An 8,856-nucleotide genomic window follows, 5' to 3' on the forward strand; every position below is an offset into this window, starting at 1 on the left:
GTTAGCTTGTTTCATACTGTTTTGCAGCTGTTAGGAATTATCTCAAGAGCTCCTTGATAAGTGGAGAGTTACTGTGGTTGGGAGAGTAGGTGACCTCAGCAAGTTCAGAGGTGCAGCTTCTCTTGGGCTGATAGTTCACTGATATCTTTAGTACATTCTGCATTTTGTACTTGCATGAGAATTGGTCATGCAAATTGCTGCATGATACTTTAAAAGAAAATGTTGTTACTGCTATCCATTTTTTTCTTCTTTTTTAGGAACCACTAATGAAGAATGACTCCACCAATTAAAAAGACACTCTATATGTATCTTTTCCAGAATAGACATGTATCAGTGAAGTTAATTTAATATTAAATCAAGAACACAGGAAGATGCAAGTCCCTTTTCCATAAGAAAAATGCATAACCCAACTTTTCTTTATTTAAAGCACTGTGAGCAGGTGGTTTCATCAGGGAAGAGACTCTATTGTAGGAAAGCATTTAGATTAATTCTAACTTTCCTTCGCATAAAGTGAGGAGAGAATGACAGCAGAGACAGTCTAATGCATGATGAAATTTACTAAGCAAAATTTTATTTTTTTAGTTGGTGGAATTATAATTCATGTAGTTGATATTGGAGTGGACTTCTGGGTAACTACTAATTATTTCTGTCAAGGACAATATTCTTGGGGTATATTGATACTGTTTTTTAGAGGTCTATCATCATTAATAACTCAGATATTTAGTTATGAGTGGTTTAAAAATGACTGGGAAGATACTGATACTGGGAAGACAAAATGGATTTTTCTAGTTCATCTCTTTCAGTGTGGAATTTTTATAAGGTAAGCACATTTTAAAATGCATTTTAAAATCAGAAATCACATTGCTTTAAGAAAGCTTATTAAGAAAGCTTAATATAGCTTGAGGTACAAGACCAGTTCTGGCCTTAACAATTATTGCTCCCAATGAGCAAATGGACTGTTTGTGTGCTTATGCCAGGGGTAAATGGAAATATAAATCTTCTTTAATTTTACCTTTAAGAATTTTTATCACTCACAGCATGACTGTTGGATTAATTTGCTTTTTGCTAGTTCATATTTAATAAAATTCCTTGCTTTACAGAGTAATACTGTGGTCACTGGTAATATAAGTTCTTAAATGCTGCTAAGAATGCACTTAGTCACACTATGCAAGTGAGACAGCTGAAGTAAGAGGTAGGTTTTGAACTTGAGATTCTAACCATGTGTAGAAAACCACCAAGATTCAGAAGAAGAATTAATAGTTGAATAGTTGACTAGAGAAATAAAAAGTTGATGACTGTAAGAATAATTTTGCCCTTTGCACTTGACAGTGTTGTCAGCTTGGTCACTTGCTCTTAGTTGCACAAATGACATTTTCTTCTATTTTGCTGCTTAGACCTGGAAAAATTTTCAAGTTGAAATGGATAAATGACAAAGTTCTTTCAGCCACTCCACAAAATTCATCAGTGTGACAATGCATACTGTGAAGTCTAGGCTTAAAACAGCAAGGTGACATCTGTGCCTGTCCCTTTGTGATCAACTATTCTATAATTCCTATTATATGTGTTTTCTTTAGTGTATCCATGTACAACTCCCTCCTGTCCTCTCTCTTCATCATCTGATTTATCCAGTTAATGTAGAGGTTTTAACACTCAGGTTTTTCTCCACAGTCAATGGATAAAAGTAATTTTTGCCAGGAGCTGGGTCACACTGGTTAAGGTGAGCTTTTCCAGGTCATCTGGGGCAGGAGCCTGTGTTCTTCATTTGCCACAGAGGAAAACAGGAGTCTAGTCAGTAAATACTGACTTGGCCAGTGAGCTTAGTATAGCTGAAATTATAAAATGTGAATACACCTTACCAAATTATTTCCCTTCCTTTCTTGCTTCCTTTCTTCCTTCTCTCATATGTCTTATATGCCTCTGGCTCCATCTTTGAGAGAGGGAATGATTCTGGTTATGTTATCATGTGACAAATGCTAAGCAATAAATATGGAAATCATTAATGTATACACTTATGTACACATATATGTATATTAAAAATAGAGAAAAAAAATTAAAATTATTTAAAATCTAACAAGGCTTTAGTTTATTTTACTGGGAAGAACGTAGACCTGTAATTATATTTCATATTTATTCTCTCCAGAGAGACAAAATTAAGTTGGTAAAGTATATATTATCTGTGCTGACTAAAATTATTTTCAGCCTGACCCATTTAAATGGGTCACACAGATGTTGTTAGAATTGAGAACAGACTGTGGCATAACAGTCAACATTAAGATGATAACAGAGTCAGTGAATTTGGAAAAAGAGGACATTTCCCTGGGGCACTATATGAATTCTGGAGTCCAGTGATGTGTAGCAGTTTGCAGCATCAGCCAAGGACACCTGCAGAATACTAAATTTCAGCAATTAATCACCTTCACTGTCAGAATAGAAGGCAGTTGTGATCCTGGCAGTTGTGATCCTGGCAGTTGCTATTGGGTCTACTGCTGCTTCAAGGTAGGCTCAAGATGCCCTGCATCTTTGAACAGGAGCAGATGAGCAAGATTTTGTTGCAAAGATGAATTGTAAGTTGATAAAACGTCACAGTAAATGTGAGTGCATTGCTGAACCTGGGATTACTTCATTACATGTTTTTAAAAGGTGATGAGAAAAAATCAGTCAAGATAGATGATGTTCAATTTATACTGGTACAGATTTAGAACCTGCGAAGTCACACCCAAACCAATGCATCGAAAGTCAGGACTGAAGCTGGTAATGTGTCCCTAGCAATTTATATGTATGAGAAGTTACACAGGACAAAATAAATAGAAATATATTTAAGTTACTAAGTCAATGAGATATTAAGAGTCAATTAAAAGAGGAAGGTTTGTAAAGCTACTTACAATGAGTTAGAGGTTACGTAATAATATCTGCTTGTTCACATTTTCTTAATATAAACTTACTGTTCTAAGTATTGACTTAGTTGCATCAGTTTCATTGACTTAATCCAAGCCTTTTGATCCATAGAAGATTAAGAGAGAATAATTTTCCTTTGATTAAGGATTTATACTGTGCTGAAAACTGTGACTACATGAGCAGTATTTAGAAGGAACAGTGACTGCTGCCATCTCTTTCTCCCCCTCCCTGCATGAATTTCTAGATGGCACCCAAATCTTTATCAGTGTAGTTAGATGAGATAGGACATGTAGTGTAGTAGTGGGCCTGGAAAGTCCTCATTGGAAATCTGGGGGGAAGCAGGTGATGTGGAAGCACTGCAAAGGCAGCTTGGCTGTGACAGGTGAGGGCTGTGAAGCTGTGATGCAAGGAAAACAAGGAGCTGTCACCTCCGTGATTTGACAGTCACACTTGGAGAGCTGATACCTTCCTGATTTTACAGGAGAGCTGGAGCAGACTTCATCCCTTGAGAGATGATGATGAAACTGTAGGAGTGTCTCAAGAATAGAAAGACAGTGGAGCTGTGTTTCAGTCAGGGCTTTATAACAAGTAGGAGTCTAATAATCTGTGTTTTCCAAGAAGACACACTACAAAGGCAAAATGCCTTTTTCCCTGCCAAAGTGATTATGATATTTAGAAACACTGATAATTCTTTACTGTTCATATGTGACAGTTCCAGGTGTAAAGAAATTATGAATTTTTCCATTCAATATCTTATAATTAATGGAAAATGGAAAAAAGATCCTCTTTAATGAGTTCAGAGGTGAAAAAAATAAATGGTAACCTTGCTTTTGTATTAATGAAATACTACCAATACCCAGTTCACCATCAGTTTAAGATGTACTTCTACTTAAAATACTTAACCAATCCAATACTTTTAATTAATACATTTTAATTCCAGTTGAAATAGCTTTTTAAAAGGCTTTTTATGAAGGTTGCATCAGAACTTCTATAGCAATAGATATATTACAGGAATATAGATTATACAGTTATAATTATATGAGGTTTAGAGCGGGCACAGTGTTTAGGTAAGCTGTGGGTGTGATGAAAATGAATATTTGAGCTTGACTTATTTTTAGTATGGATCAAACTTTTCCCTTGGCTGTAAATGCAATTGTCCAGCATTAGGCCTAAAAGTTGGGGATAGGCTCTTTTTCAAATGCCCAAATATTTTATACCAAATGGGCAGATGGGAATGTAACTGCAAAATATTCTTAAAAGATTAATACTTTGTCACAGTGAACTACAAAAAGTGACATAGGCATGAGGAGCTCAGGGAATGCCACCTTGCTTAATACATAGTAAAAAGTACATAGCTGTGGAAGCATTTGGACTTTCCTCAGAAAAAAAAGTATTATATGCAGTATTCAGTGTCAGAAGTAAACTAACTGAAAGAGCTACTAGTGAAAAATACTATAGCATACCATTTTATAAAAGTATACACCTAATATACTATATTCAGTTTGGAAGGAGTATGCTTCCAAAAACTGACAAGAGATTTCAGGTGTCCCTCCAACTGAAATATTCCTTTTAGAATGTCTGTTTCTTACCTCAAGTATCATCTGCTCTCTCAGCTGTGAGCTCTGCAGCTTGAATTTTTTTCCACTTCTTGCTGTTTGAACAAACATAGACTCTGGTGAATGAGTCCATGGGCAACTATCAGATCCGTCTACTTAATTGCTTTTTCTTGGAAAGATTGCAAACTCTCCAGTTTACATCTCAGATGCAAAACCCAGATGTTTTAGAATGTTAATTATTTTATAAACTGAAAAAGCTATAGATGCTTTGCCAGACATTTCCATTCTTTGCTTATGAGTGATTATTCACAAACACAAAGATAAATACACAGAATCCTAGAAGTCAAAAATAGCTTCCTGTGGGATCTGGACCCAGTTCACAGGATCAATGAATGGCCTGAGTGGCAAGGCTACAAATCTGGGAGTGTCTGCAAGAAGAACAAAGGATCTTCCCCTAAGGTTTCTCAGCAGTACCACAGCTGCTCCACACCTACTGCTGTTGCTTACAAGCTCCAGCTCTCACTTGTATGGTCGACCTGCTTTAACATGTCAGGGAGTAAATCAGGATTCCTATAGCATGCACTTAACCCAGGACATGCATATCCCAGCTATCTCCCTTGCAGCTATGGAAGAACACCTGATACCGTCTCCCCTGTGGTTAAATGTGGTGAAAGTGCTAAACTTTTAACACCTGGAAGAGCCAGAAACGCTTCCTACCGCCCTCTGTAAGCATCAGGGAACTGTCCTGCAAGGTATTACTAGGATGAGGTCTGGATGTCTAATGATCTGCTGCCCCCTGTTCGATATGTGCAGGAATTGCAACCGCATGGGTTTCGCGGGATCTGTGGTGCTGCTGCTGATCTTGTGGACGAGCAGGGTATGGGGAGCCTGTGGCACTTCAGCATGAATCTTGAAATCATCAAAGCTACCGCTTTTAGGGATGAAAGTAGGAGGCAAGCTGAGGCATCAGACCTTGTGTTTATCAGTCTGAATGTCAGCAGCTGCACAAGATAACCGAGTGATGGTTTGTGGTGGTCTGCTTGGTTTCTCAAGAAAATGGATCTGAAAAAGTAATGTAAACTTCATAATGAATAAATTCTTTTGTTCAGACAGAAAACCTCTAGCAATGTCTATAATCCTAGACAAAAATGTCTGAACAACACTGAGTTTTTTGAAAATGGACTGCTTTTTCTGTCCTTGCCTGCCAATTATAGTCAAAACAGGTTCATAGGGGATGAATATCAGAAGCTCAAGACATTTGGGAACTAAATAGGCATAAACATGCTTCAGAGTGCTGCCTGCAAGCTGTTATGGTCAAAATCCTGTTTCTAAGCCAACACACAGGATTTATATACTTATAAAGCCAAGCTTAGTGTAAGTGAAATTGTCATAAATATTTCAGTCAGTACAGAGTATCTGCTTATTGCTGTTACCTATATAAAACTATGGCTATACCACACAAAAATGAACAAATTAGCCACCTGGTAAGTTGGAAGGAGTCACCAAGCTAAACCAAGTAGAACAAAGTCACAGACAGGTCAAGAGAACTTGAAAAAGAGCAAGGCTGACAAGCCTCAGTCCTCAGGCCTTGCAAAGCTCAGGCCTACAGAGTCACAAGGCTTAGAAATAAGAACCTCACAGAATAAAGCTTGTAAATTTATTCAGGCAAGACTCATTCTGTTCTAGTAGTTTTTACAATTCATTGGGGCCACTGGTCATCAATTATTATCTGATATCATACCAGATAGGTATTGGCCTAAATTTTACCTTAGTAGAAGGTACTGGATTACATTCAAAGATAAAATGTGGAAATAGGAAAACTCATTGTTAGGCTATTTCAATTTATTGAGTTGCTCTTAAAAAAATGATGTCTAATCAAGTCTCCTTTTCTATAGGTATTGGTTTGCTTTGAAGTATGGCTGTCAAGCTGCATTTAAACAAAACAGCAGCAGAGATGCATCAGAAATAGACTCTCCCAGCTTCATTCAAAAACAAGCCATTGATGTAATGACTGATATTAGCATGCTCAGAGTGTTCAAGACTTTTCTTGAGACAACACCCCAGCTTTTTGTCCAGATTTACATCCTCATGGAACATGGCAAAAATAGTATCTGTCAATGTGAGTCTGCCTTCTTAATTTGCAAGATGAGTGTGTTACCTGGAAATAAATGCCTGTGATTGTATAATATTTTAAAACATACTTGGAAAACACAGAGTATAATTACTCTGCATTTTGTTAAAATTTCTTTCTAGTAGTTGGTTGGTTTTGATAAAACCATGAGAAGGAAGATTTCAGTAAAACAAATCACACTATCCAATAGAAACATAATGATATATCACTTGAAAATAACCTAGTGAATACAATTAGTATTTTGCTTGTACAGTAGTTTGTTTTGTGTGCCTTTCCTTACAGTTTCTATTAAAACTGCTATCTGGGCATCTTGAAATCAGTTATATATTTGAAGCAACCCTGTGTGCTGTCATAACCATCATCTACATGCTACAAGATGAGGGACAGAGTCAGAAAACAACTAAAGATATGTCATCATTGCAAAATGCAATATGATGAAGAGATATTGGTTCTGCTCTCAGAAGCAAGACAGAACCTGTACCATTTCCAGCTCTAAATTTAATGGCATTATTGGCAAGGCTTTGACTTATTTAGGGTTGGAACTTACCTAACCAAAGAAGAGACCTGCACTGCTGTCGAGTATTCCGTCATAGTCCATGGAGTAAATAGGTACTTAGACAAAATGGTCGGATGACCCTCATCCTAAATATGACCATGTGAAGGGTCATGTCTTAGCTGTAGTTTTCTACATTAGAGATATTGACCCTGGAGTCAATACCAGTTGCTGGAACTAACATTTTGATGTGCTATTTGCTATACCTGTGGACTTCATAAGTCATTTGTGTAAAGAGATGGAAGTTGTGACATCACAACTTAGGTAAAAATATCAATGTTCCAGAGGCTGGGCAGAATAACATAGGCTTATCTAGATGCCTAGATTTAGATAACTAAGCTGAGTCTGAAAATTAAGGTGACTTATTCAGGAACACAGAGTCAGTACAATATTGGTATAAAGAGAGTGTTAAGACACAAAGAATACTTGTCCAAAAATTAATTCAGAAATTTTAATGTAAAATAAGCATATTTTATTTGCGTTTAACTTTTATCCTTGTGTTTTGTTTAGATGCTGCTATTTTCATGTCTTTTTGTGGTATCTCCATTTCAACAGTTGATTATCAGGTATCGTTACGAAAATCTCTGCCCGATAAAGAAGAATTTCGTTTGCTTCCCAAGTTCGTATATCTCTTCTATAAACTGCTTACCATTACTTCTTGGATACTCAGTATTTCATTGATCACTCTACTAAGTTTTAAAACTTCTGTAATTCTGCTGATATTTCTTTGGATCTGTGGCTTCACTTGGACTTGGAAACAACATACGACATTTTGCAAGTCTAAGAGGTTGGAATATCTGTACAGAACTGTTGTTGGAATCATTCTAATTTTTACCTTTTTTAATGTAAAGGGGGGAAAAACAAGAGTCTGCATTTCTATTTATTATGCTACTCACACTGTTGTAACAGTAGGTATTGTGTTTACATGTATGTTTTGGGAACCTGCAGTTATCAAGGAAATACATTTTACCATTCTGAGCATCATAGTTATTCTTAGCCAGGTGTTGGGTATTATTTTTCTTGTTGTTTATCATAGGTGTTTTCATCCCACTGCTTATTGCAGACCACAGACATATCCAGATGAAGTTGATGAAAAAAGAGACAGAGTGGAAATTGGTAGATTTCAAAATTTCATAATGCAATAAAATGGCAGATTTTTGTGAGGACTTCAAAGCAAATACTTGCTGGGCAGTCTGGCTCTCTGTCATTGTTTCTCACGTATCATCACTGGGTAGCACAAAATGGACCAGAGTTGTTGGTGCTGAATAACTTTTGTTGTCTGTGATGCTGTGCAAAGTTTTTATAACTTGATTATTTCTCTATGTGCTGATCGAAGTTACTTTTGAAAAAAGAAGCAATTTAATCTATCCATCCAGAACACTGTTTTCATTTTTAGCAATGCAAATAAAACACAGGAAAAGGGAACAGTAATCAAATGAAAGGTAGCATTAAAAACATAATCTATTAATTCGATTCTGTTAAAAACAAGGCTTGCTTTTCTTGAAGGAAGGAAAGAGGAGTGAATTTGAAATAACTGAGGGCAGTGATGAGTTATCTCTCTCTACTTATCCTCATTAGTGTAAAAGCTGCAGTTCTTCTTTGGATGAACACAGCTACAAATTGTACTGCCTTGTGCCTAAATATCCCCTGAAGAAGAATGGCTTTGATTTATGGTTCAATCAGTCTTGTCACAAGGAAATTTGGGAGATATATTCAAGTAT

General features: G+C 36.5%; 1 protein-coding gene across 1 annotated transcript; it reads left to right on the top strand.

The window, feature by feature from the left end:
* Positions 1-281: 281 nt before the first annotated feature.
* On the top strand, positions 282-8,376 carry XKR9 (XK related 9). Its single transcript, XM_008503340.2, has 3 exons — positions 282-820; positions 6,347-6,570; positions 7,646-8,376. The coding sequence occupies exons 1-3, from the start codon at positions 546-548 to the stop codon at positions 8,278-8,280; spliced, it is 1,134 nt and encodes a 377-aa protein (XP_008501562.1). The 5' UTR covers positions 282-545; the 3' UTR covers positions 8,281-8,376.
* Positions 8,377-8,856: the final 480 nt, after the last annotated feature.

Source organism: Calypte anna, chromosome 2 (genome assembly GCF_003957555.1).
Source record: "Calypte anna isolate BGI_N300 chromosome 2, bCalAnn1_v1.p, whole genome shotgun sequence".
NCBI classification, from domain to species: Eukaryota; Metazoa; Chordata; class Aves; order Apodiformes; family Trochilidae; genus Calypte; species Calypte anna.